This window comes from Trichoderma citrinoviride (genome assembly GCF_003025115.1).
Source record: "Trichoderma citrinoviride strain TUCIM 6016 unplaced genomic scaffold BBK36scaffold_4, whole genome shotgun sequence".
Classification (NCBI taxonomy): Eukaryota; Fungi; Ascomycota; class Sordariomycetes; order Hypocreales; family Hypocreaceae; genus Trichoderma; species Trichoderma citrinoviride.
Genome location: NW_020194712.1, coordinates 1870224 through 1897250, shown reverse-complemented (window position 1 = coordinate 1897250; position 27027 = coordinate 1870224). Strand labels below are relative to the sequence as shown.

At 55.4% G+C, this 27027-nt stretch overlaps 7 protein-coding genes across 7 annotated transcripts; 3 read left to right on the top strand and 4 right to left on the bottom strand.

The window, feature by feature from the left end:
* Positions 1-1315: 1315 nt before the first annotated feature.
* Positions 1316-3383, top strand: BBK36DRAFT_65006 (DEAD-domain-containing protein; the record flags this gene model as incomplete). The annotated part of the gene is made up of 5 exons (XM_024898433.1): positions 1316-1575; positions 1629-1822; positions 1874-2311; positions 2369-2860; positions 2917-3383. 5 exons carry the CDS (start codon positions 1316-1318, stop codon positions 3381-3383), a joined length of 1851 nt encoding a protein of 616 aa, XP_024751656.1.
* A 474-nt stretch (positions 3384-3857) lies between these two features.
* On the bottom strand, positions 3858-5821 carry BBK36DRAFT_1134917 (ALDH-like protein). The gene is made up of 2 exons (XM_024892461.1): positions 5718-5821; positions 3858-5648 (listed from the first exon to the last, which is right to left on the bottom strand). Exons 1-2 carry the CDS (start codon positions 5792-5794, stop codon positions 3863-3865), a joined length of 1863 nt encoding a protein of 620 aa, XP_024751655.1. The 5' UTR covers positions 5795-5821; the 3' UTR covers positions 3858-3862.
* Positions 5822-7594: 1773 nt separating this feature from the next.
* BBK36DRAFT_50549 (phospholipid-translocating P-type ATPase) lies at positions 7595-12332 on the bottom strand (the record flags this gene model as incomplete). The annotated part of the gene is made up of 3 exons (XM_024898176.1): positions 7595-8492; positions 8560-11759; positions 11838-12332. The coding sequence occupies 3 exons, from the start codon at positions 12330-12332 to the stop codon at positions 7595-7597; spliced, it is 4593 nt and encodes a 1530-aa protein (XP_024751654.1).
* A 5925-nt stretch (positions 12333-18257) lies between these two features.
* Positions 18258-20167, top strand: BBK36DRAFT_1114492 (hypothetical protein; the record flags this gene model as incomplete). Its single annotated transcript, XM_024890034.1, has 2 exons — positions 18258-19508; positions 19562-20167. 2 exons carry the CDS (start codon positions 18258-18260, stop codon positions 20165-20167), a joined length of 1857 nt encoding a protein of 618 aa, XP_024751653.1.
* A 380-nt stretch (positions 20168-20547) lies between these two features.
* Positions 20548-21269, bottom strand: BBK36DRAFT_1114364 (ATPase, V1/A1 complex, subunit E; the record flags this gene model as incomplete). The annotated part of the gene is made up of 2 exons (XM_024890020.1): positions 20548-20698; positions 20782-21269. 2 exons carry the CDS (start codon positions 21267-21269, stop codon positions 20548-20550), a joined length of 639 nt encoding a protein of 212 aa, XP_024751652.1.
* A 1411-nt stretch (positions 21270-22680) lies between these two features.
* BBK36DRAFT_1115320 (hypothetical protein) lies at positions 22681-24363 on the top strand (the record flags this gene model as incomplete). Its single annotated transcript, XM_024890121.1, has 2 exons — positions 22681-22722; positions 22819-24363. The coding sequence occupies 2 exons, from the start codon at positions 22681-22683 to the stop codon at positions 24361-24363; spliced, it is 1587 nt and encodes a 528-aa protein (XP_024751651.1).
* Positions 24364-25277: 914 nt separating this feature from the next.
* BBK36DRAFT_1157996 (hypothetical protein) lies at positions 25278-26164 on the bottom strand (the record flags this gene model as incomplete). The annotated part of the gene is made up of 3 exons (XM_024894065.1): positions 25278-25384; positions 25460-25625; positions 25763-26164. The coding sequence occupies 3 exons, from the start codon at positions 26162-26164 to the stop codon at positions 25278-25280; spliced, it is 675 nt and encodes a 224-aa protein (XP_024751650.1).
* Positions 26165-27027: the final 863 nt, after the last annotated feature.

Here is a 27027-nt window from a genome sequence, read left to right as displayed (position 1 = left end):
AGCCAGAGCTTATAGGTAGTGACGATATGGCTATGAAGGGGAACGAGTTCTCCAGTCAGCCTCAAGCTCATGTCTCTCCTTTCTGCAAGACGAACTGTCTTATGTTGCGCGAGAAGTGGCTGCCCGAAGGGCTTCCCCATGACCGGAATGAGATGACAGGCCGAGGAGAGAGAAGTAAGGCATCCGTGAATGCCTCAACTATGCATGCAGCTTGGCTTCCTGCAGATGACCACACCTACCAGCAGCGTGTCACCAAGGTAAAGCCCCCTGGTACAATACTGGTACAATAACAAGCGGCGAAGCTTGGATTCGCTTCCTCTGTAGGCTAAAGCTTGGTCATCAGTGCTTTGGAACAATCAAATCAAGGTCTTTTGCTCTGTGCCAGAGGTTCCCGTCGTTATCAAGATAATTGCTACAGTGGATTCGTCCCCTCCTATAGGCTTTCCATCCCCCTATTCTTCTCGCTTCGTCCATCTCTAGGCATCCTCCTCGCCCTGAAACAACTTCCTCAGTGCTTGCAGTCCACTAAGAGCTGCACATCTGCAGTGAATCACGCCTTCTTCGGAGAGTGCCTTAACGCACGTGCCGTTGCTTCTGCAACTGCTTCCTCAGGCAGAGCCCTCACCGCCCGCCGCTTTATTATTGCCAGCTGCTTCTGCTTCCATCTTCGCCTTTCCTCTCCCTCTCCTCTTCTCTTCTTTCCTCACCCGCCTCATCTCTAGAGCGAAGAGATTGAGATTCCATCCGCGAAGCACTAGCATTCGGGCTACCTCTCCAAGGCCGGCTGCTTCTCTTCTACCCTTTCAGTTTGTTCTCCTGTTTTCTTTTCCTTTCCGAGGATCACTTCATCTCTCGAGCAAAGAGAACCTCTGTCAACAAAACTATAGCATCTGGGTCACATTTTATCAAGGTAAGTGGTAACATCTCATCGTCCTCTATCCTAGTCGCCTTGTGATCGCTTGGATCGATGTGACCTGGCCCCTCGCCTGAGCACGGTGCTGCCTCATCCTTCTGCTGTCCCGTACCAGGCTGTCTTTGTTGCCAGCCCTTTGTGCTTTTCGGGGCAGCTAGCTACTTAGGTTGTGTTTACTCTATGCAATTCCTCAAGTCATCACAATCCATCGCCAAGGGTCTCTGCTCATTCGCGTCTATTATCCATTGCTTTTCACTTCAACTTCACTCAGATATTTCTCACTTGCTGTTACTCATGCTCTCTTTTTTCGTTGCGTCACGTCACTCCTTACTGGATATCGTTGTTGACACTTCGCTAGTGTGTCACACGCCCGCCCCTCGTCTGGGATATCCCGAGTCAATGATGGCAATTCCTGAGAACGGCTCGGTCGTCGATGATGGTGGCCAACCTGCCCCTCCCGGCTGGGTCGAGCGCACTGCGTTCGACTACACGGCCATGGCCGATGCCCAAGCAGGCTCCACCTGGGACGGAAATGCCCGTGTATACAGCTGGAGGGACGAGTACGGCGATGTCGGTCCCGAGATTGCTGAACTCGAAGCTGAGTTGTTTGGATCTCCGGAAGACCGCGATCAGCGTGTCGGTGGTGGTCTCGATTTCTCCGCGTCAGTCTCTCCTCTCCAAACAATCTACGTCCATGCTAATCCCAAGTACACAGTATCGACAGCATCGAGGTCATCCAGGAAGGTCCGCAGCGGATCGAATACATCAAGACCTTTGAGGATGCCGGACTTCATCCTGTTATGGCCAAGAACGTTCAACTTTCGGGATATCAGGTCCCGACTCCAATTCAGAAGTTTACGATCCCAGCCATTCTTCAAGGCTATGATGTGATTGGCATCGCTCAAACTGGTGAGTCTATATCCTGGTTACTCTGGTATTAGTGTCTAACATTCTCGACAGGTTCTGGAAAGACCGCTGCCTATCTGATTCCGATTCTGAGCAAGTTGATGGGCAAAGCGAAGAAACTTGGAGCTCCTCGCCCCAACCCTCTTACCTTCCAAGAGGGTATTGACAACGTGACTGCGGAGCCACTTGTCGTTGTTGTTGTGCCAACTCGAGAGCTGGCCGTGCAAATCTTCAACGAGGCCAGAAAGCTGTGCTACCGATCGATGCTGCGACCCTGTGTGGTCTATGGCGGCGTCCCCATTCGTGAGCAGCTGGGCCTCCTCTCCCGAGGTTGTGACGTTTTGATTGGCACTCCTGGCCGTCTCAAAGACTTCATCGGACGGCCCGACAAGGTGACTCTGCGTCGCCTCAAGTACATGGTGATTGATGAGGCCGACGAGATGCTGAACCAGGATTGGGAGGCCGAACTCCGCCCCATTCTCTCTGGAGGAGGCAAGTGATCTCTTCCCCGAACCTATCGTCTCTCGTACTAACGATATCCCAATACAGAGCAGGATGAAGGCAATGTCAAATATGGACTCTTTTCTGCCACTTTCCCTCGTGCTGCTCGTACTCTCGCCAAGGAGTACTTGTCTGCGTCACATGTGCGCTTCCGAGTTGGCCGAGCTGGAAGTACGACGGTGAACATCAGGCAGATGGTGATTGAGACCACCCGAGAGAAGAAAAACGAGCTTCTGCTCACACTCCTGGAGGAGATGAATGGTGTGCGCACCATTATCTTCGTCAACAGCCGCCAGGCTGCCGATACGCTCGATGATTTTCTCTACAATATGAAGCTTCCTGTCACTTCGATCCACAGTGATCGGACTCAAGTCGAGAGAGAGGCAGCCATGCGAGCCTTTCGAAGCGGCCAGGCTCCTATCCTCGTGGCAACCGGCATCACAGCTCGTGGTATTGACGTCCGCAATGTGATGCACGTCATCAATTACGACCTGCCGTCGATGGAGTATGGCGGCATTGAAGAGTACACTCATCGAATCGGTATGTATCAAGTTCTTCCCGCATCTCGCATCTGACGACGACTAACCTTTAACCAGGTCGTACTGGTCGCATCGGCCATAGAGGAGTGGCTACCTCCTTCTTTACCGATCGCGATGAAGGCATGGCAAGCGTCCTCACCAGGACCTTGTTGGAGACCAAGCAGGAGATTCCCGCATTCCTCCAACCATATGTTCCCGAAAACTACGCCAAGGGCACCAAGGTGAAGTTTGAGACGGAGTCAGACTTTGATCCCAATGATGTTGCAGGTGCTGGAGATGCTGCGGGAGGAGGCTGGGGCGGAGACAACAGTGGTAACACTGGCAACGCTGGCAATGCGGATTCTGGCGCCGGCGCTTGGGGTGGAAATGACAACGCCAATGCTGATTCTGGCGGCGGTGGTTGGGGCAGCGGCTCTGCGGCCAACAATGAGGCTGCGAATTCGGGAAGCGGCTGGGATCAGGCGGCTGACAACAAGTCCGGCGACGCCTGGGGAGCACAAGGCTCGGGTTCTGCTGCGTGGTAAGGACGGGATATCAATTGCTAAACTTGAAGCTGCTATTTCCAGCTTTTTCGGTATGGACTTTTCTAGGGCAAAGGGAAAAACACAGGGCAAAGGGATAACGGTTATGGGATTTTATGTCTCCTGAGATAGTGAATGGTCTCGAGGCCATCTTGAATTTACATCAAGGAATATATGGATCTCTATAATGGCTGGCGCAAACATTGACTTGCGATGTGACATGCTGTGGCACGAGCCCTTGAGGATGTACCGTAGGCAAGGCAGGAGTAGGTCGCTCGGATTGCTGTTGTGTGGTTATAAGGTGAGTGAGTTATTATTATTAGTTCCCTCCTTTGATACTTTTGTCTGAGAATTACAAGTATCGTCGAGGTGATATTACAAGTACACGGAGGTAAGAGGTGAAGTACTCTATCCAGCTATTATCTATAAGCCCAGTGTTCTGAATCTCACAAAGGTATATATGTTCCTGCATGCCTGTACGTCTACATGTTCTTCAAAATCTTGGCCAGGCCAGCAACCTTGGTGCCCAGGGATCCATATCCCACCTCGACAACACCCTGGGTGAAGCGCCAGGAGCGGTCCTGGTTGGGGACGGGATACTGGACGGGGGGCGGGATGGCCGTCTTGATGCCGAGCCAGCCGAAGCGGTCCTCGCAGATGGCCTTGACGTTGCAGAGGCCGCGCAGCCCCTCCTCGCCGGCGAAGCGGCCGTAGCCGGAGCCGGCGACGCCGCCAAAGGGCAGCTGGACGGCGTAGTAGGCGGCGAAGTCGTTGACGGCGACCATGCCGGCCTTGAGGCCGCGGACGATGGGCTCGAGGGCGGGGTCGCGCTCGGAGGCGTGGACGGAGGCGCCGAGGCCAAAGTCGGGGCTGTTTGCGACGGCGAGGATGTCCTCGGCGGAAGAAGAGCGGGCGCGGAGCATGGTGAGGACGGGGGCGAAGCACTCGGTGCGGGCGATGCGCATGTCCGGGGTGACGTCGACGAGGAGGGTGGGCTGGAAGTAGTGGCCGCGGGGGTAGGCCGGGTGGGCGAAGCGGGCGCCGCCGGCGAGGAGGCGGGCGCCCTGGGAGACGGCCTCGGCGATGAGCTCCTCGAGGCGGGCGAAGGAGGCGTCGGAGATCATGGCGCCGACGTCGGCGTCCGGGCCGAGGCGGATGGCCTTGACGCGGGGCTCGAGGAGCTGGACGAGGCGGTCGTAGACGGGGCCCGAGGCGATGACGCGCTCGATGCCGATGCAGTTCTGGCCGGCGGCCTGGAAGGTGCCGCGGAGGATGACGTCGACGATGCGCGGCAGGTCGCGGGCGGCGGACTCGAGGACGATGAAGGGGTCCTTGCCGCCGAGCTCGGCGACGACGGGGGTGAGGCTCTTGGCGGCGCTGGCGGCGACGTGGTGGGCGACGGCCTGGGAGCCGATGAAGGTGATGTGGCTGATGCCCGGGTGCGACGTCAGGTGGCCGGCCGTCTCGGGCCAGCAGACGACGGCCTGGACGAGGCGCGGGTCGTGGCCGTGGGCGGCGAGGGCGCCGCGGGCGATGTCGAGGAAGTAGCCGCTCGACCAGGCCGTCTGCTCCGAGACCTTGACGAGGATGGCGTCGCCGGCGAAGAGGGCGCTGATGACGGGGCCCATGAGGTTGTGGAAGGGGTAGTTCCAGCTGACGAGGGCGGCGACGACGCCCAGGGGCTCGTAGCGCACCGTGTTGCGCTTGTACGCCATGAGCAGGTTCGTGGGCCGGCGCGACGGCCGCAGCGCGCGCTCGCCGTGGGCCAGCGTCCACTGGATCTTCTCGGCCGTGACGAGGATCTCGCCCAGCTGCGCGTCCACCATGGTCTTGCCGCTGTCGAGGCCCGCGACGCGGCAGATGCGCTCGGCGTTGTCCATGACGTGCTGCAGCAGCGACCGCAGCACGGCCCTGCGCTGGTCAAACGTCGTCGTGGCCCAGGTCCTCTGGGCTTCCGCGGCGGCGGCGACGGCGCGGTCGATGCCCTCTTCCGTCGTGGGCTCGACGGCGCCGAGGAACTGGCCTGTGGCGGGCGCGTAGCACTGGATGGCCGAGCTGCCAGGGATCCTAATTCTCGTGCTCGTGCTCGTGCGCTCGACAGAGGATTCATTCTCCTCCTTCTTCTCGGCGGGGAGGGCGGGCGGAGGGACGACGTAGTGGCGCGGGCGCGAGGCTGTGGCTGCGATGGCGGCGGCGCCGGCGGCGCGGACGATGAGGCCGCAGATGACGGTTGCGACGAGGGCGATGGATGCGTGGATGGCGGCTGGTCTTTTGATTTTCGGGGACGTCTTGTTAGCTGTTGGGATTCTGTAGATTCGTGGAGGAAGTAATACGCACGAGATGTCGAGCTGGGAGCCCAAGCGGGCGCTCAAGGCGCCGATGAGCGACACGAGCTGCTCCACGAGACGCTCCATTGTCCGATGCCTCCGCGTCGCATCCGCCTACAGGGAGGAAAGCTCGCAGGCGAGAAACGAAAAATGTGGTAGTAGTAGAAAAGAAGACGGGGGAACAGGAGGGACAAGAAATCAGGCGATTGCGCCATGAGGAAAGTCGTTCGAAGTTCAAGGGACCGACGGACTGTGGGGCTGAATCCAGGGGGGGCTTGCTGGAAAATGGAATTGGCCAATCGTTGGTGAGAAGACAGTCAACTCAGCCTTGTTTGGGCCCAAACGGACCACAACTTGAACGTTCAAGCAGTACATACCTACTGCACGTTGTGTGAATGAGTTTATAGAGTAAATTGTGTGCTTTTGCGAAACATCAGGTTGATTGCAAAGGCTCAGTGGGATCTTGGAATTCAAGAAAGACTAGAGACGCAAACAGCATGGAGCATCATCCTCCAGGAAACAAAGCGAACACCAAAAATTCAATGTCCTATGCGTAGATGACAATCTCTAGCCAGGTTCAACCTCCAGCCCTTCTTCCTCCTCCCCCTCTGTCTTATCGCAGTTTGCCACAACTTACCCTCAAACAGTCCAAGAGAAGAGAGGAAGAGAGAGAGAGAAAGCCTCTCGGTAAGGGTAAGCTCAAAGAGCACAAAAAGACGTAGTGAGAAAAACCCAGGAAAAGTGTAACGCTTTTTCTTTTCTTTTTTTTTTTTTTTTCTAGCGTTGCTCCCCTTTCCCACTCATTCCCGTATCACTACTACTCACTGTTTCAAGGAAACGACACGAATTCAACTTCGCACCAGACATCTTTCATAATGAGGATTCTACTGCATGTAATTCGAACCATAGGCACATGAGAATGTATATGTGAATATAGCGTGTTCGCTACTTCTCTCAAGTCTAGTATGCAACAACAAACATAACAAAGCCCCTAGGCGAGCTCATCCGGACAAGACGAAAGCAGCCACAAGACCTGCGGCCATCAAACGGGCGAGAAAGAAGTGCATCTCAAAACCGAGTTGCGAGTCGAAAAAAGCAGAAGCATATATATCTCAAACAATCAGAACGGTAGAAACAGAAAAAAAAAAAAAAAAGGAAAGGAAAAAGTAAGCGACAAGCAGAAAAACACACGCGACCCATTGTTGTCCCATTTCCCCTTTCTAACGCCATGCATATTGAAAAACAGACAGAAAAGAGAGGAAAAGCAGGCCTTTCTTTCCTCCAGCTTTCCTCCCTTATCTTGCCTTCAAAGAAAATAGGTCGACTCCTTCCCTTCTCCTTTTCCTTCCCGGTAGGCCTTCGTTCCTTTTCTCGTCTTCCTTCGTCTCGTGTTTCCTCTTTCCACTCCTACCCCTTGAAGAGGCAGGTCGTATCGTGATTCCACGTGTTACGCATTCACACGCATCAGCCCCCCCTTGTTTTTGTATGTTTTTTGTGTGTGAATTTTTTTGTCTTCCATTTGTGCGGTTGCAACTGTAAGGTACGGTGCGTTGCATTGGGTCAATGCACGCCTATATGCGGACGTCATTAACAAGGAAAAGAGGGCGATGATGGAAAAGAGGACCGCAATTCATAGATCGCTCATGCAGATCGTCGAAAGCATGACATGAATTGGCCCGATGCAGATGGTGCAATACAAAAAACATCTCGACAGCCGTTTGTGTTGCATCTTAACAGCAAGAGAAAGAAGAAAAAAGAGAAACAAATATGAACTAAAAGTGGGAATATAGAGACTGTGTCGTGATGTAAATATACAACGAAAAGCAAAAACAGGGCGCATTATCTTCGTCTCTCTCTTCTCTCTTGAAGCACACAGCCCATCACATTCTATACATTAGCGCTCTTGGTCAATGATAGCCCGCGCAACCGTGAAGTGAGGCCTGAGGCGGCGTGGGAGCGACTGGACTCGATGCGGGACAGCCGGGCAGCAGACGTAAAGTCGCTGCTGGCCTCGTAGCTGTATCGTATGCGGTCCATTGACTGTCGCATGCGATCATATGACGGTCTTGCCCGGTCTATGCTCTGCCGGTTCTGCTGCGCTGGCACTTCGAGAGAGAAGCGGTTGCCCGTATAATTAGTGCTGTCGCTGCCCGTCTGGCTGTGGTAGTTTTGCGTTGTTGTTCGCGTCACCGTCGACGGAGGGTAGATGGGTCGCAGATCCTCGTCAACGCTGGCATATTGGGCGTGCTTCGCTCGTGAGCTGCCGGACGACTTGGACTTCTGGCTCTTCTCGTCACCAATCGCTTCTACCGTGGTGCTCTCTGACTTGAGGTGAGCAAAGGCACCCAGTCTATCCTGCTCTCGGATGATATCCACGTCGTAGGGGAAGAAGACTTTCTGCAGCGACTTGATGGCAAATCGCGGGAACAGGCAGATGACGGGAACGAGCACGAAGACGGCCCAGAAGGTCGCCTCGCCGTATACCTCCTTGGCAGCCCCGTAAAATTGGTCAGACCCGGTAAACGATGTGTAGATGCCAGTCCAGAAGAAGATGAAGATGTCACTAAGTGCCACGATGAGTAGCATCAGCCAGTCCCATCGGTACGTGTTCATCAGGATGTAAGCGTTGATGGTCAGGACTGCGGGGTGCGCGATGTAGGCTCCGAATCGGTATCGATCGTCAATTCCCAGGCCGTTCATCGTCACGGGCCGTGCAGGTTGGAAGAGCAGATATGGAATGTAGTAAACCATGACGGACTGATAAATACCGTCCAACATGTAAAGCCTATGTGCGGGTTAGCCTTTTCATTTTCTGAAAGAGAGAGGGGGGATAAGAAAGGAGAAAAACTCACCAAAACTTCTTCTGCGTCCATTCCAGTCGTTCGATGCCACGGCGATACAGCTGCGGCACGGCCAACGAGACGGCATCCGAGACATCCTGATCAAGCACGCCCATGATGGCAACCGGCACCGAAGTGAAGAACAGGTTGAACATCAGGATGTAGGTGTAATCGAAGAGATATGTCATGTCGAAGTTGGTGTAAATGGAGAACCAGAAGATGCTAAAAGTCCACACCATGTTCTTGTAGAAGAAGTTGGGGATGGACTCGGCCAAGCGGCGGTATGACCAGCGTCCGTGAACCAGCACCAGTCGCTGCAAGAATCGGAACTGGGCAATGGCATAGTCGGAAGACATGGCGGCCTGTCGGCCCTCGACACCAGCGATACCGACGCCGACATCGGCTTCTTGGATCATGGCAACGTCGTTGGCACCATCACCAATGGACAGAGTCATGACGTCCAATCCGTTCTTGACCATGGACACAACGGCGGCCTTTTGCGCGGGGCTGACACGGCAACACAAGACGGATCGGCACTGCTTGCAGAGAAGGAGGAACTTCTGCCTCAGACGATCGTCCAAGGCCCATAGGAGGGAGAAACCGTCAATGACCAGTCCGTGCGTGGGCGCGGGCGGCTCGTGGCTCTTCTTGGCAGCAGCAAGGTCGTCGTCGTTGCCAGTCAAGCCAAACGTCTTCAGGCCCTCATCCAGCAGCTTCTCAACAAGAGAAACGAACTCGTCCTCGGCGCCATTGCCTTCAGCGGCATCCTCATCCACCTTGACATGGATCAGCTCCATGTCATTGTTGAGCAGGTTGCAGGAGAAACCAATGTTGATAGCAGTCTCGACCTTGTCACCGGTAAGAACCCAGAGCTTGATACCAGCCTCGCCCAGCAGCTGGATGGTATCGGGCACACCATCTTGGAGACGGTCTTCAATGGCGGTACCTCCGAGAAGCATGAGATCCTGTTCGATGAGCTCGGCAGCAGCTTCAAGCTTCTCCTCACGGTTCTCGAGAGCAGCGGCAGCGGCGTCGTGTTCCTTCTTCCATTGGCGGTATTCCTGTTCGGTGAGTTCCTTTTGGGCGATGCAAAGGGTACGCAGACCCTCGCGGGCAAACATTTCCAGGTGTTCGGCGGTAATACGTCGCAGCTCCTTTTGCTCGCCCCTCTTGAGGCGAGCGTAGATGACGGAATCGGCGCCCTTGCAGAAGAGCATGATTCGCCCGTCGGGCATCCGGACAATGGTGCTCATTCGCTTTCTGGTAGAGTTGAACTCGATGGTGTTGAGGAGCGGGTAGTGGCGCTCCTCGCCCATGACGTTGACATTGATTCCATCCGAAGAGTTACCCAGCACCGTAAAGCCCATGTCGCGAGCGGTAGCGACCAAAGCTTCTTCATCGGGAGACTGCGCCTTGAACGTCATCCTGGGCGGGTCGCCGGGCGTGCGTTCAGCCATGACCGTGTGGCAAAGAGCCAAAGCCAGCATAAAGTTCTCGTTGGCCTGTTGCTGCTCGGTTCCGTGGTGGCCAGCCAGATCCGCAACAAAGTCGGGAGCGATAAAGGTCATGGCATCGTCGTGGAGATAGGGGTTGTCGTGGATCTTGCGGAGGCCCTGCAGCGCTTGCACCTTAGCTTCGGCGATTTCTGCGAGGATCCTCTCAGACTCCTTCTCGATATCGACACCGAGACGCTTCTGCATGCCAGCCTGGGCTTCGGTCCAGGCCTCGCCATAGGGTTGTCCGTTGATGGTGGCCTTCTTGAACTCCATGACGTTTTGGGTCAGTGTTCCGGTCTTGTCCGAGAAAATGTACTCAATCTGGCCAACGTCGTCAGAGATGTTCCAGGACTTGGGAATGCAAGGCTGGTCGATCGGTTCGTAGTACATCTCGACATCGTTGTAGATGAAGATGGCCTGCAGCGTTCGCACGATTTCGAGCGTAATGTAGAGCGAGATGGGGATCAAGTTCTGGAAGACAATGATGGCGGCCCAAAAGGTGACGAATCCAGTGACGCCGGAGCTTCCGCCTATGGAACCGAAATCGAAGAAATGCTGGGAAGCGTCATCCTTGGCCCAGGACACGCCGTTGACGATGGCCGCAAGCAAGCACATGATGGAGAGGATGATGAAGTTGCAGATGACGGTCCAGTTCATTTCGCGGGCAATGCGGGCACGCTTGCTGGGGGTGACGCCAGCGTTCATCATGATCTTGGTGTCGTGCCCAGTGAAGACGACGACGCCCAAGATCCATTCGGTGTTTCGGAGGTTGCAGCCTCGCAGCAGCAGGTTGTCAATGGTGATTGGCTCGGTCATCTCTTCGGGCTCTTCGTCCGCATAGCCGGGAACCTTCTGTCGCCACTTGATGGCACCGTTGTACTTGTACAGGTTGGCTTGCGGAGCCTCGCTCTCGATGCGGAACTGGGCACGCTCACAGTCACGAGCATGCCTGATGCCGCGCCCACAGCGAAGAGCCTGTCGTACCTTGAGATTTGTCTCGCCGTCCAGGTTTTTCGTTTCGACATAGCAGGCACCGTCGGGGTCCGAAGTGGAGAGGATAATGACATCGGCAGGAATCTCGTCGTCCTTGTAGATACGCACGAAATCACCAACCACGAGATTCTTCCACGTGTCCCTTGCGAAGCGGGCGCCCTGGGTCTGGCATTCGTAATTGATCAGGTCCGACTTCATGCTGGATATAGCCTCAGCTCGCTTCGCGTCACCCTGAGTGGGGAGCTCAAAGGTGATGACGTTGGGGTTGGGCGAAGCGACAGGCGTCATCTGGATCTCGTCGGCGTCGGTGGTGGACACGTAGGAATCGCGGCGTTCAAAGGGAGAGGCCATGGAGTCGCGCATCGTTCGCCTGGTCCGCACGGTTTCAATCGAGGCTCGGGGTTCATCTTCGACAATGGGCATTTTTCGCCTCTGGCGTTCGGCACGAGCTTTCTTTGACCACGTGCTCTGGATGGCGCGCCATATGCGGCCGAAAAAGGCGGAATTGGCCTTCTTGAACTTCCTCCAGGCCGAGACATTGTCCTCTTCGACGTTGACGTTGTTCCAGCCGTGAAGTCGGTGGACCGGTGCGTTGTTCAGCTCGTTATCGAGAACGGTTCTTCGGTAGTCTTCAATGGCATCCTTGACGGCCGTGAGGGCGACGATGACAATAAGGGGGACGGCGTTGAGTCCCGGATTAACGGTACCGAAAATGGAAAAGAACTACAGGAGAAGAGATTGAAAGGTCAGCAAAAGGGGGGGGATGGGAAGCGAAGGGGAAGGGTTGAAAGAGGTACGTACGCCCAGAATGATGAGGAATAAGAAGAAGATGTTGGCAATGTTGTGGAATTGGAACCACAGGTTCTTTGGCACGAACGAGAGGGGAGTGTACTTGGCGGTACGAATCTTGTTTCGGGGGTACTCGTTGATGGGGTGGCCATCCTCGAGCATCTCGTCGGGCAGCGGCAGGTTGAAGTAGAGGTTGCGGTTCTCCTGTTCATCCTCGGAGCCGTCATCGGAGCCAGCAGCATCACCAGCATCGTGCTGCTTAGGGTTCTCGCCGTCCTGCTGCTGCCCATCGTCACCACCAGCCGCGCTGCGGCGCTTCTCACTCGCGCCCGACAGCGTGCGATTGTGCATGCGGTTCAGCAGCGACGAGCGTTTGTTGGCGCTGCTCTTGACCGTCATCTTGCGAGTCGCCCATCTCGCCCTCTGGGTGTGCGATAGCTTCGACCTGGGCGGACTGCTGCTCCCTTCGGGCGGCGGCGGTGGTGGTGGCGGAACAGTGTTCGTCATGTTGGCTGTGATGTCGCGGGCAAGCGCCCGTTCAGCCGGAAATGGCCAGCCAGGTCGGGGTAGAGTTCGGCGTCGAAACGAGTGGCGCGATCAGCGTTGGTTGAACAAAGGATGTCGTCTCGAAAGGGTCGCGACGTGGAAGGCTCGACGAAGGGATCCTCGCGCGGGACAGAGACGCAGACGCAGACGCAGACACAGACACAGGAACACAGACGCGGCCCAGGGTCGAGGGCACGTTTCGAGGCGAATAGCGAGCGAGCGGCAGAGTCGGCAGACGGCAGAGGGAGGGACCCTTCAGGGTGCAATGACTGAGGCGCACCGGGGGGGTTCGACAGAGACGTCGAGATGCACGTGTCGTCACAACCGACGATGAGTCTAGATGGGGAGGAGGAGAGGCGGAAAGGAAGGGCGTGAAAGAGAGAAAGGGCGAAAGGGTAAGGTAAAGAAGGATTCCGATCTACTGCTGGCCGGGGCCTGTGGCGTGGGCTGGCCAGGCTTACGGGATCTGGATGGGAGAGGATTGGAAAAAAATGAGAGCCGAAAAAAGAGGCAGCGCTTTAGCGGAGGTTACGGTGCTGTGGCAGGCGAACTGTTTTAGTTCCCGGACCATCCGACCGACCGAGTCCGCGGCACTCACACGAGGCGATTTGATTTCTCCACCACAGGAGCATATAATAACAGGTAAGTGTCCTTTGTTACAAGAGGGATAAAGAGCCTGGCCAGAGAAGAGATTTTGGATGGCAAGGGGAGAGAAGGAGAGTCTGAAGGGTGTGCATTCGGGGGGGAGGCAGGCGGCGCTTGTCCAGAGCACAGCAGATGTACCAGACGTTACAGATCAATGCGCCTCAGAGTCTGAGTACGAGGTGCGTGTACAGTACAGTGTCTGGCAGAGTTGCGATGGATGGAGCCTCGAGATGAAATTGGTCAGCATGCGACTTGCAGCCCCCGCCAGTCCGCACCGTCCCCCCAGGTACCCTCTAGCGGCCGGTACCTGCGGGCAGCACGAGCGTCCAGCGCCCCTCGTACTCCGTCCTTGTACCGCTGCCATCAACCTGAAATCGCCGCTACGAACCAAAGGCACCATCGTGGGAATGGGCGCCAATCCATGCCGCTGGGCCCCGAAAATCCGCCTGCGATGCCTGCCAAATCGGTGCATCGTTCGGCCTTGTATGCAGCGACTGTCGTCATCGCGGGTTGCCCTGCTGAGGTGTGCCGCGACTCTGTTCCGTACAGCCTGAAAGACACAAGCACTACCTTACTCCGTAGGCCCTCCCGCAACATGCAGCATGTCCGGCGTCCCGTGGCCTTTTTGCTGTGGGCTTCTCGGACTTGCCATCGGGCGCCCTATGTACTGGCCTCGCTCTCCGGGCCTGCCAGCGACAAAAACAAGACGCGAGCGCCATTTCAGAGCGATTCGACGGAGCACGGAGGATCCTGGGACGGCGATCCAGCCGCTAGATCGCCTTGACAATCCTGTATTATTACCGCTCCCCGGAATAAGGCCAGCAGCCAGCGGGCGAGTCAGTGAGGACATTCCGCCCGACAAGCCCAGGTATCGCCTCCAGCGAGGTACATCCAGCACCGTATCTGTACGGCCGCAGTGACGCATCCCAAGCCCCTGCTGTCTGTCGCTCGACCTGCCTGAAGCACCGGCCAGAGTGCCAACGGGCTGGAGATGCGATCCTACGCTGAGGTACAGGTACCTGCCACCTGCCACCTGCCGCTACGAGGACCACGGCCAGCCACGGGCAGGGATGTCATCGGCACCACCACGTTCCTGCTGGTACCGCTGGATACAGTCCATCTTACAGTCTGATCTGTCAGAGGCTGAAAGAAGTCAGCCCTTTGTTCATTGTTTCCGCCCAGCACCAGCCTCCGCGGAATACAGTATGTCTTGGATTTGCGAATCATCGAAAAACTCTTCCCAGACTGTGCGACTTGGTATTGCCAGCGCCTCCTGATCGACTACTACCAAGTATACTTGCCTACGGAATCGACGACCACAGCGCCAACTAATACCTCGAGGCGTTCCGCACAGCCTAATTCCTAATTAAAAGCCCGAGCGGAGGGGGAGGCAGTGTCTGCACCGCACCGGACTTCTGAAGCACCGGATTCGACGCGGGTAAAATCAAGGCTAGAGAGAAAAGGCCGTAAATACGATACGAGGCTCCGTCATCGTCATCGAGGGCGTTCGCTGGCGGTTGCTGCTACGTGCTTACAAAAGGCGCCGCCCATGTGTCAGCCTTTGGACGGTGTATGTCAGCCCGCCAATTGGTGTGTCGTATGTAAGTCTGATTGATTCCTGATTCATTTGCTCCAAGGCTTTGTATTTCTCTTGGTTTCGATTCGCTCTCTTGACCCGTCTGTCAGTGCCGAGAGGCGTGCAGGCAGAGTTCGCGGCAGAGGCTGGCGCTGCTCGCTCTGACACAGCCGCGGCATCACGACAGCCACGACCACCAGCTGCCAAGCCCGCCCGACTCTCCGTGCCGTCGGTACGAACATGAACGGGCTGCCTGCACAGGTGAAATGCAGCATCGTCGCGAATAGGGGCGCACGTCCTCTGCTGAGACAGTGGATTCCTCCCAGGGGACGGCGGGTGGGGGTGGTGCTGTGTGGTTCACATTGAAATTACATGCTTGGGCGCTGTCGCTCCCCATGTCCAACACGATGCCACGACAAACTACTCGTACAGACTACAGACTACGGACCACGGAGGATTACAGGGAGCGACGATGGCTGGTGTGCGCTCGTCGGAACGAGACGTGTTCATTGGCCACCCTTACTTGGACCGTTGCCTTTGTCGCGTGCATTCTTGCCCTTCTGGCGGAATATGGAGAGACGACGTGCTCGACGTTTGGGCGTCTCTGCTGAGTTCGTGTTGGACAATGCAATGCAATGCAATGCTGCAGATACAAGCAAGGTCCGGGCACGTGGGCTCGCGCTTGTTTGCGTTTGATGTTTGACGATCCAAATGTCCAGGCTCACGCCTCGCAAGCTACTAATGCGCCGTCGATGCTACACGTACGGAGTACGGCGTACCAAGTAGGTAATACGGACAGCCAACCGCTTCGTGCCAATGCTGACTTGGTTCTCCGCCAAGCGCCTATCATTGTGCTCCATCGAGGGGAAATTGTCCAGGCACCAGTTCAGCCCTGCTGCTGCTCAATCGCCCATCAATGGGGTGTTTGTCCAGGATGCGTGCTGGCCATGTTCGCCAACGATGGCCTTTGGCAAAGTCGCACTTGTCCTCTTCCACAGAGTGCCGCCGAGGAGGGAGCCATTACGAAGTAGTATGAGGGAACACTTGCTTTGGATGGTAAACGTCTGATATTGTGAAAGGACCCCTATTCGAGCAGCATCCGCTCTTTATTCAGTGCTTCTCACTTGGGTCCTTGACAGTCCGCATTTCCGGAAAGATCAAATTCGCGCTCGACCAAGCCTTTTCACTCCGCTTTCCTCGAGGCCCTTCTATTCTTTTTCTTTTTTTTACCCTGTTTATTGCTCCCAAGCCTGTTGACTTGTTGCTGATGAACCTGGTCAGTCCGCTTCGTGCCGACCTGATTCGTACGGGAGGGAAATTTGGCGATTGCGCCAAGAGGGTCCCCTTCAAGGGGGGGGTTGGTTCCACGGAAAGGGATTGCCATCGATCAGGGGTCCGGCCAATGCAAGTCAACGTTTGCTTTACATGCGTGGATGCCTTGCGGGATATGGTCCAAACATTCGACAAAGCTAATGTCAGGGCACCAATGCTTGGCTTCGGAGCCAAGACTTGCCCTTACGGCCGTTCTCCGTACTAATCAACACCAACGACGAGCGCTTGCGACCAATGTCGAAGATGTCAATTTCGGAGGTACTACTACCTTAGCATTACTACTATTACCCATTATCAACGTGTGTCTATGACTAATAATCTCACAGACGGGGAAGAACATGCTGCTGCCGTTTCGTATGGCTTCCTCTTACAAGTGCAGCTTCGACATATTACCAGCTTGCACACGTTCATGGCACCTATTAGTACTGACCCTTCAGGTCGATCAAACATTCAGCCATTCACGATACACAAAGAATCGCTCATGGACGGCAATGAACCCCTGTCGGCGACGGACTTTGATCAACTTCCCATTCCCGACTTGCTCTCCTCCACCTATTACTTCGTACAGGTACTATCAGTCGACCCTTCGCGTTCCTCAAAGCGGCCGGCTGCCGGAAAGCCATCCTATCCTGACCTTTCACGCCAGAGCGCATAGCCGAAATAAGGCTCGGCCCAAGTCCCAGGGATTGGCACGAGGTGCTGGGCGCAGATCTAGCCGCTGCCTCCGTCCTTTTTTCTCCTCTTTGGATGCGAAAGGGGAACCGCGTGCCCTCTTGTACCTTGTTCTGCTCGACTTGCTTTCTAATTTTAAACATTGTCGGCCATCGAACTCCTTTACCGAGCCTAAACGAGCAAAAGCTTGTTTGGAGCTGCTCGCGGTAGTAATACTACCTTGTATTCTTGGTATACCTTACATACAATACGCTCGGTCGTTCGTAGGCGGCCTGGAAGTACAGCCGCTTGGCATTGCGGCGCAGACAACGTCTTGAAATGAGCCTCCACCGGGAGATCAGATCTCGCAGTATTCCGTACTCCGTAACCCGTCCAGAGTCCGGAGTCCCTGTATGTATTACTTGCCACATTGTAGCACCATGCTGTGCGTATGTATGCATCCTCTTCTTTGACGCACGAGAGACGGGAATCAGTCTCCCGTACCTAGGCGACAAACTGCCTTGATGATGTCGACCAACGAGCTTAGCTGAGGCTGGATGAATCCCAGAATTTACCAGACACCCAGCCTCCCCAGCTTCCGTTGTCTCATGTGTAAGACAAAAAAAAAGGACATAAGACATTCCATCTTCTCTTAGCGTTCTTCTCAAGAGACGTGACAATACACGGACGCGAGGGTAACATCGCGCGTCCGTCACTTTAACGACATTCAATTCCCTTCCGCCCTTTCAGCATCCAATGCCCAGACAAAAAGTACATGTTGCGGTTGGGAGGAGGCACATGGCAGCCCTACAACATGAAGCTACGTCTCAGGTTGAGCCCATGGGCTGAGATCCTCCGGGGAAGGAGAAGAAAGAAAAGGAAGGTTACTAGCATTTTCACTCAGACTCTCGCCCAAAAGAGAGGGATCCTTGGAACGGAAGAGGTGTTCCGACCGTACGTTTGGAGGTTTGACGTAACGTCTGGTGTCCTGTTGAAGCCGAAACTTGGTTCGCGGGCGGAAGTGGGAGTTGCCGTTGTGCTACCTTACCCGGTAAGAGGTTCGTTGTTTGAGGATGGAGGGGATGGGGATCTTGGGCTAAGTGCTATTTTATTTAGATGAGAGCTTTTTAAGGTGTAGATAGGGTTGGGACACAGCGGTAGAGCTTGAAGGCCTGGTGCTTCGTCGTTCTTGTTCATGGGATGCTATCCTGATGGCATGACAGGGTAACGTTCGGTGAAGTTCCACTGTAAGCATGCGCTGTAATGATCAGGCAACAAAGGCATAGCAGAGAAGATGGTGAATAAAGGCTATATATGCCACCAAGAATCCGATAACCAATGTAATCACCCTATAAGCCTTCTCGTGACGTTCCTCAGCAATGCTGTTCGTGTTGTGATGGTGTTTCCATAACGAATGAGGCTCTCACGCCCGCCAAAATAAGACGGGACCCTGCACCGATCTGCTACGGCCTGCGCCACATCTGCCGATCAGGTTCATTCTGTCAGCCCCCGGATTGCTGCGCCATACACCATCCACACATGCGACCAGAACATCACATCAAGTTGTATCTAATCTGATCTATCGAGGCATCTCACTCCAGCGGTTCATCTCAACATTAATCCCAATAGAAAACAAGTTACAAGGAGGAAGAATACCCGACACGCAGGTCGCGGCATCTGCCATGTCTGGAAGCCAGAACCCAACCCCAAAGAAGCCCAACAAGAGCATCCTGTCGTACTTCCAGCCCGCCGCCTCCTCCCAGCAGCAGCAGCAGACGCCATCTCCACAGCGCTCATCACGTCCATCATCGTTCCAGGACTGGTCGCCGCCCGCGCCGTCCTCGCCGCTCAGCTACAAGGCCACCCCTGTCCGGAACAAGAAGCCCGCGCCCCAGGAGATTCGCGCCTCCGACGACGAGGGCAGCGATGATGGCTTCTCGGACGACTCTCTGGAGGACCTGTCGGCTCTCATTGGGCGGGGACGGCCCGGTGCTGCTGCCGCACCGCCGGCGGCGGGAAACCAGCCCTCGTTTTCGACTCCCCGGGCCAAGAGGACGGCCACGGGGCCGTATGTGTCGCCGCTGACCATCATACCCAAGCACAGGTTTGACATCAAAGCCCTGGCCAAGGACGCCCGCCGTGATAACGCCATAAACGCAAGCTCGCTGAAGGCAAAGGCCTCCACAGGCGTCTCGGAACCCGCGTCTCCTCGTCGAGGAGACAACTTCGATTCTGCCTTTACTGACATCGTCAAGGAGAAGAGCGGGCAAGATGCGCACAAAGTTCTGAGAGCGGTCCAAAGGGCGGAACCGATTCAGTCCCAGGCTCGGTACTGCTTTTTCAACAGTGACTACAGGGTTCCGCCCAGCTCGCCCGTCCCCAAACTGCCCAAGGGCTCGCCGTGGAATCTGTTGACGCAAGGAAACTCCGCAGCGAGGGAACGGAACCTCACCTCTGGGGTGCCTCAGACTATCCTAGCGAAGAATGGTGGGCTGCCGGATGCCCTGTTTGAGTGGATACTGGACGAGCTGTGCATTCAGAAGTCCTCGCTTGTTCGGCGCGAATACTGCAACATCATTCACAGCTGCCCTGATCAGGTCGAACGGCTTTTGACTCCGGAGCGGCTGGAGGAGCTTTTCCTTAGGCTGGGGGCCACGGACGACATCAAGGTTCGGGAGTCTGAGATTGCCGTTTCGAAGCCAAGCCAAGAGCCATATCAGGACCACGACTGGTCAAATCTGGAGTCTGTCTTCCTGCTCTTGGGGATGATTTCGGACCATTTGTCGGTTGCGTCTGCCACCTACGCAGCGCATACTCTGCTCCGTGTGTCCATGGACAAGCTGTTGATATACAACACTGATCTATTGACGGCGTATGAAGAGACGATTGAAAGCCTGGTCAATGCCATCCCCAGTTCGTCCTGGGACTCTTTTGTGAGTATATAATGCTTGCATACGTTTTTCCTTCGGAAAACTAACCTGTTCAGTGCGGCGACGCATGCTCAATCCTACACGCAACCGTCAAGACGCAACACATCAGGGCGAATGCGTTACAGTGTCTATCCATCCGCGACGTCAGAACCCACGACATCAGGAGGAGGCTCGCCCTCTCCTTCTTATTCGACGACCCCTCTCTCGGCCGCCACCACCCCGAGGCCGTCTTCAGCGTCAGAGGCGCCATCGACCGCCTCGGCGAAGAGGACTTTAGCATCACGTCCCAAACGGACTTTGCCGAGCTCAAGGCCATGGTCATCACCCTCGACATCGCCGTCGACGACGGCTCCCCGCCGGAATCAGGCGACCCCGAGGATGAAGCCAGGTTCAACCAGGAGGTTGACGAGCTCGCCGCCAGGCTCAGGGAGATTTGGCGCAAGATCAACGACGCGGGCATGAAGATTACGCGCACCGAGGCCAAGAGCGTCGTCGAGTGGGTGCAGCAGCGGCTGTCCAACACGGTGAGGACGCGCAGAAAGGCCAAGAAGAGCATCTTTGATCTTCCCGGCCAGGAGGACCGCTCGAACCTGCCCAAGCAGCAGGAGTACATGGCCAAGTTTTTCCAAAGGATACCCAAGCCGCAGACGGGAAGTGAATGAGTGTTTTTTTCTTCCCTCTGGGGCTCGGATTCTGTCTATTTGTGTGGGAATTTGATACCTGGCGACGATGCACGAATAGGGCGTTCCGGAGGGTAAGGTATATAGTAGGAGGACAAAGAAGCGAAAGTAGGAGCTGGCTTCGCTGGATACCGAGTTCAGAAAGTCTCTTGTAATGACGTATGATACAACATCTAAGCTAAGAACAAAGGGAAACGAAAAAAAAAAGCTCATTCGACGAAATGCATGCCTCAATTGTCCTCTTCTCTTCTCGGCCTCCCACCCTGCAACACAACCGATCCCGCTCCCCACCCTCTTCCCTCTCTTTCCTCGTGTCAAGGTCATGAGATACAGCTGCCAACTGATTACGGAGGAAGTTGAGTTTAGTCGTGGAATTTGCGGTTGGGGTTCTTTCCGAACAGGTCTTCTCGCACGGCCGGCGCCGCGGAGTACTCCAGCAGTTGCAGTCGGGCCTCGAGGGTGTTGTCAATGTCAATCTTTCCCTTTCCGCCAATGATGATGATGCCGCCGGCGCTGTGGGATCCGAAAATGTCAGTAGGCCTAAAAGAACAAGTGGCTGCGTGGGAATCCATTGCCTGTTTGCAAGAAAAACGTACATTGAATCGTCCAAGGGATTAGCCTCGTCAATCGTCGCAGTCGTGTCCTTGCCAACCTCCTTCTTGTACTCCTTGGCCGCCTCCTCGATAGCCTTCTTGACGGCGTCGTAATCAGCCTTCTTGGCGCGGACCTGCAGCTCGGGCTCGTTCATAGCGATGAAGCCCTCGAGCACGAGCCCGTTGAGCGTCTTCTGGTACCGGGCGGCGTCCTTGACGACGGCGGCGAGCTGCTGCCGGGCCTCCTCAAAGATGCCGTCGAGCAGCTCCTGCCGGGCGCCGAGCACCTTGAGCCGTGTCTTGTTGGCGACGGTCGACCGGGTGATTTGCTGCGACATGGTGGCCTGCTTGAACTTCTTCTCGTACTGCGTGTCGATGGCGTCCGTCTCCTGGCGGACGAGCTTGGACTTTTCGATTTCGAACTCCTCGTTGGCCTTGATCTCGATCTCGCGGGCCTTTTCCATGGCTTCCTGCTTGATGAAGGCGGTCATCTTGCGGAGCTCATTGTCCACCTGCTCGGTTTCCAAGGCCTGAGGTTAGCCATGTTTGCCCCATGCATGCATCCCGTCCTTTTCTTTCGGCCACAGCTACGGCGGGCGTTGGGGAAGAGGAACTCGCCTGGGCATCGGATAAGGCGTGTTGCGACATCTTGGGCAGGCGGGGGGGTTTGATGGAGAGCACGGGGTGGGAAATGGCAGTATAATTGGGATGGATTTCGGGTCGAGGCCTCGGAGAGATTGGATGGCCTGTGCCTGCAGCGGCTTGTCGAGGAGGCGATGAGGCGAGACGGCGTGTGTGTGCTGAAGCTCTTTTTTGGAGTGCGGTTGGCAGATGAGAAGCGTTCGAGTGTGTAATATCTCGGAGCTGTCGACGTTGGAGCACTGAGTTGCGCTACCACCCTGGCAGCTGGCGAGTGCTATTGGTGCTTGTGCCTCGCACCTACTTCTGGGGCCGCGATTGCGCACCGCCACAGCTTGTGAGGTACAAGTGCAGGACACATTCAATCACGGCGCAATGTCAATGATCGTGGAGATGTTTGATTTTGACTGGAATCACTTTGATGGACCAGTTTTGGAATAACGGCACCGAAGAGATTCACTTGATTTCATGTGCTTTGATATTACTATTCTTGTTGCTTTCCCTGTCTAGCATCGGAAATGAGGTACTCTGCATTTTCAGGCACTGCCCGCGATGACGCGTGTCACCTGACCTCATGTGACGCATCACCAGCCACAGTTCCTCGCTGCCAGCAGCTCCCAGGGCGACAGGCCAGCAGTGGCCAGTGAGTGGCAGTGGCAGTAGCAGCAATACGACTACTACAGTACTACCTAGCAATATGCACCTCTGATGCACCTCAGGCGCGCGATGCTCCATTCGCATACCGCTTGACGTCGTCAGGTGGCTCTGCATGTTTTATTGAGCGCCAACGCATTTCCTCTCTGCACGGCCCGCTGCCTCGTCGGGCCCCGGCTGATCAGGTCTCACCATCCACGCGAATTACCAGCGCCGTCTGCGACCATAGCCGTGATTTGGGGGGCCGGCACCTTCAACCGACTCGACGGCGTTCCCTCAACCTCGCCCATCGCCCAGCTCTCACAGGGTCCTCGCCAGAGCGCGCTCGACTTGAACCGGGACTGTACGGAGCGGAAGCGGCGGCGGCACGGCATCGGCGGCTGAGACTACCCACGATATCAATACGCTCGCTCTCTCTTGACGATCGCGGCCAGGGAGGGAAATCAGGGTGAAACAGCTTCGCGGCCGTCGACAACAGCTTTCTTCCAACGTCTTCGCAACCCCATCTACAACGCTGCCCGACGACCAGCACCCGTTTTCCATGCGACGACCAAGTGCGCTCTTGTTCACGTCTACCGGTGGATGACCACAGGACCTAGAGACGGTGTGATGCCGCCTATTGGGAATATCTCCCCCGGAGGGAGCATAGCTGTATGCGCACGCCATCATCACAGAGCCTGAGAAGGATAGAAGGAGAGATAGAGAGAGAGTGTCTGTGGGCTGGTGCGCCTGGCTAACATCTGGCAGCTAGGAATCCTCGTTGGCCTGATCTCGACCAGCGTTCAAAGCCTCGGCCTCACCTTACAGCGGAAATCACACATACTCGAAGACGAAAAGGGGCCGCACGATGTTCGCCGGCCGCCGTATCGGAGGAGGAGATGGCAGGTGGGCATGGCCATGTTTGTCATCGCGAATATCCTAGGCAGCACCGTGCAGATATCGACGCTGCCCCTGCCCGTCCTCTCGACCCTCCAGGCTGCCGGCCTGGTGTTCAACTCAATATGCGCGACGCTCATCCTCAGCGAGCCCTTCACCCGCTGGTCGCTTTGCGGCACGCTCCTCGTCAGCAGCGGAGCCGTCTTGATCGCCTTCTTCGGCGCCATCCCGTCCCCGGCCCACGAGCTGGACGAGCTGCTGGAGCTGCTGGCGCGGAAGCCCTTTATCGTCTGGATGATCATACAGGCCCTGTTTGTCGTGACGTTGGCGGTCGTCACAGACGTCGTCAGCAGCGTCTCCAGCCTGTCGCACAATGCCAGGTTCCGCCTGGTCCGTGGCATCAGCTACGGTGTCATCAGCGGAGACCTCTCTGCGCACTCGTTGCTGTTTGCCAAGTCCGCCGTCGAGCTTCTCATCAAGACGATTGGCGGCAAGAACCAGTTTCTCCGCTGGCAATCCTGGACCATTGTCCTGGCCCTCGTTTCCCTGGCGCTCTGCCAGCTGTACTACCTCCACCGCGGCTTGAAGCTTGTTTCCACGTCCGTCCTATACCCGCTTGTTTTCTGCGTATACAACATCATTGCCATCCTGGATGGCCTAATTTACTTCAACCAGATGGGCCTCATCTCGACGCTCGACGCCTGTCTCATCACCTTGGGAACCGTCATTCTTCTGTCGGGCGTCCTCGCACTTTCGTGGCGGCTGAGCGACGAGCAGCATGCGCCGGCAGTTGGTCAGTCCTCGCTGGCTCCTGGCCTTGGGCTCGTTGACGATACTGAAGGCGAAGAAGAATCACTAATAGGACCAGAAGCCGCGCTCGAGGTCGACGAAGAGCTGCCTTCCACGACGTATCAGACTTTCCCCGTGATGCACGGCGAAACCACGCCGCTAACCCCGACACGCAAAAAGAGCCTGAGCTGGGTAGAGCGAGACGAGATCTGGGGAGAACTGCAAGACCAAGATGAGCCTACCACGCCGGCGGGGCGGCTACGCTCGACTACATTCCCCGCGAGGACCGAGTCGTCGCCGCTGCTGCCCCAGGTGAGGAGGTTGATGAGCGGCGCCAGCGTCACAGGCCAGCCGGGCCCGAGCGCGGATGCTTCGCCTCGAAGATTTGCCCGACGGCGGAGAAAGAGCACTGGCTTTCCGGGGTTGGTGGCGCGCCGAAACCTGCGCAGGGACTCTGCGTTTTCAGAAACGCTTGGCGGGTTCTTCTCGATGAACTGGCTGAGGCGCAACAATAGCCGCGTGTCCGTGAGCAGCAGCCTGTTGAATGAAGGCAACCCACCGCAGCACAACTATAGAGATGAGCCGGAAGGGGGTTCCAATGGCAGGGCCAACGACTCCGATGGATGAGCTCAAGTCGTCGGGGGACAAATCATGAGAAGTTGCTTCAACAAGTTTATGCAAATCTTGATCTTGAAACCTTGAGAGAGCATGTTTAAAACTAGACCATTTAATTACAAGGTGTTTTTTTTCTTTTTCTTTCCGCTGGAGGCAAGCATTATGCTGGGCGGATGAGCAAGAGGGAAGCTTCTGGGTTGACATTTCATTTTTTCTTTTTTCATTGTCTTTTTCTGGAGATTGAGGCACAAAGACGGACATGCTTGTTCCCCCCCCTATCCCCCCCCCATTTGTGTTTCTTTTTCATTTTCTTTTCTTTTCTTTCCCTTTTCGGTTTGTTGCATTATACCACGATGGCAAATCTGTTTGTACCATGACGCGGGTTTGCACTGCACTAGATGCTTGCAAGCGAAACTTGTAGGAGACACATCTTTGGAGTTTTTATCATTCTATGCTGCGTTTTTTTATCCTTTCCCTCCCGTCCCCCCCCCTTTCTTCGTTTCAGTGAGCTTTTGAGTAAAACTCACAGCATGTATTTCTACCTACGTACTACCATTGAGGGATTCCAAAAAGAGCAAATTTCCTATGTTCGAATGTTCGAGTTCAACTTGCGTAGGTTTCAAGGTTTCGTTTCACTGTGACTTGGAGCGAAAGGAAGAGAGAGACAGAGAGAAGTTGATTAAATCGTATTAAAGGAGTTATTTTCCAGGCAAAAGCAAAATTGTGTGTGTGTGACGCTATGGAACTCGGCAGACATTTCAAACATGGTATTTCAGCCTTTGCTCGTATAGATATAGTTAAAAAAGGGGGTTCGCCTTTCGACTTTCCAACTCTGGCAATATCTTTCAAACCAGAATCCCGCTTCTCTCTTTTTTTTTCTTTTGCTGTGTCCTGTTCCTATTCTCATTCACTCATGCTTAGGGGTCTCACAGACGGCCGTAGTCTCGCTTCTGATCGATGATGTAGTAGCGCTCAATCTCCTTGCGCTCCTTGACGAGGCAGGCAATGGCGAGGATGAGCAGGGCATCGATGCCTTTGCAATCACAGAAGATACCAGGTTAGTCTTCATGAAGTTTGTGTAGGCGGTTCAAAGGGACAAGTGACATACCGACCATGCCAAAGACGGCTGTAAAGAGGTCGTTGATAAAGGCGTTTGCGAAGCTGGCCATGTTGGTGGAGCAGCCGCGCAGGAGGGCGGCGGCGGCCGGGCTGGGACATGTTGAGTCTGTGATGAAGGCGGGTGAGGTGCTGTTTAGGTAGCCGCAGCAGTTGAACTGAAGGTCTCTCGTCAGTGATGGGAGCTCTGTTATATGTAGTTCAAACCGTGCTGGGATTTTTGAAGTCCAAGTATATGATGGAAACCCTGCATTCAGCTGCTTCGCAGCCTCGCTTGCGAAAAGGGGGGACGTACCGAAGTCTGCATCAACGACTGAATACTCGCATCCTGCGCCTCGTAGAAAGGCTCAAACGTCTCCTTGAGGCGCAGCGTCATGATCCAGAGGTACAAGCCGACGGCGAGGGTGAAGACGGCGCAGACGGTGATGAGGTAGCCGCTGATCTTGAGCAGGCTGCGCTTGGTGAGGGCGAGGGCGGGGATGGTGAAGAGGAAGACGGCGAGGACGAGGATGGCGTTTGCGATGCCGGCGGTGAGCGGAAAGTGCTGGTAGATGATGTGGCGGGTCGCGTCCTGGCCGTCGGTGGGCGCCTTGTCCTTGAGGTTCATGGCGGCGATGGAGAAGCCGAGCTCCATTGCGCCGGAGGCGAGGAAGAGGGCGTCGGCCAGGACGGTGGCGAGGAAGACCTTGTCGGGCATGGCGAATGAATGGATGAGCGAGTTGGGGTTACTGAGTGAAAGTTGCCTTGAGGGATATCGGTAGTTCAGTTCGGAGGTTGGTGATGGTTGGTGATGGTGTTGACGACCGGCGTCTAGTTGGAACTCCTTTTCCTGGCTGAACTGAGAGACCGAAAACCCAACCAAGACCCAAGCTCGGCGAAACGAATGCGAAAGAAGGCGAAAAGAATTAAAGAGAGGTTATCCCAAAGTCGAATGTCCTGCAATTCCACACAACCAGCGAACGTCTGTAAATAACCCCTTTACGAAGAAAAATAGACAATGGAGAAAAGAAGGTGGCTTCACGTACATGCACCAGGCATGGAGAAGAAAGCGAAGAAAGAGGAAAGAGAAAGGAAAAGAGCCCCCCAATAGACCGAGAAACAGATGAAGAAAAGAGAAGAGAAAAGAGAAATAGAAGAAATGAAAAGAAAAAAAAAACTTGCGACGTTTGCCAAGCGCCTGTGACTTCCCAATCGTCGTCCGGCCTTGCCTCGTAACAGGCGGCGTTTCAGGAAGCCAAAGGTGAGGCACGGGCAAGGGGCGGGCGATGCGGACGGCCAATCAGAGCGCCGGATCGGGGCCCTGGGTCGCCTGATTGGGGAGGTTTGGGAGCGGGATTGGAAACGAAGGCGTGTGAAGAGTGTTTGTATGGGCCGATGCCGTCGTCATTGCCTTTATCTGATAAGAGATCTGGATCATTCAAGATGGGATTCTATATTCTATGTATCTCGTTCAATGTTTGCTTGTTTTCCAGTCTTGTCTGAATTGTCCGTTGAGCTGTCCGTGGGAGCTGTAGAGATTAGTACGCATGAATATCAGGCATTCCGCTTGGTTTCACCACT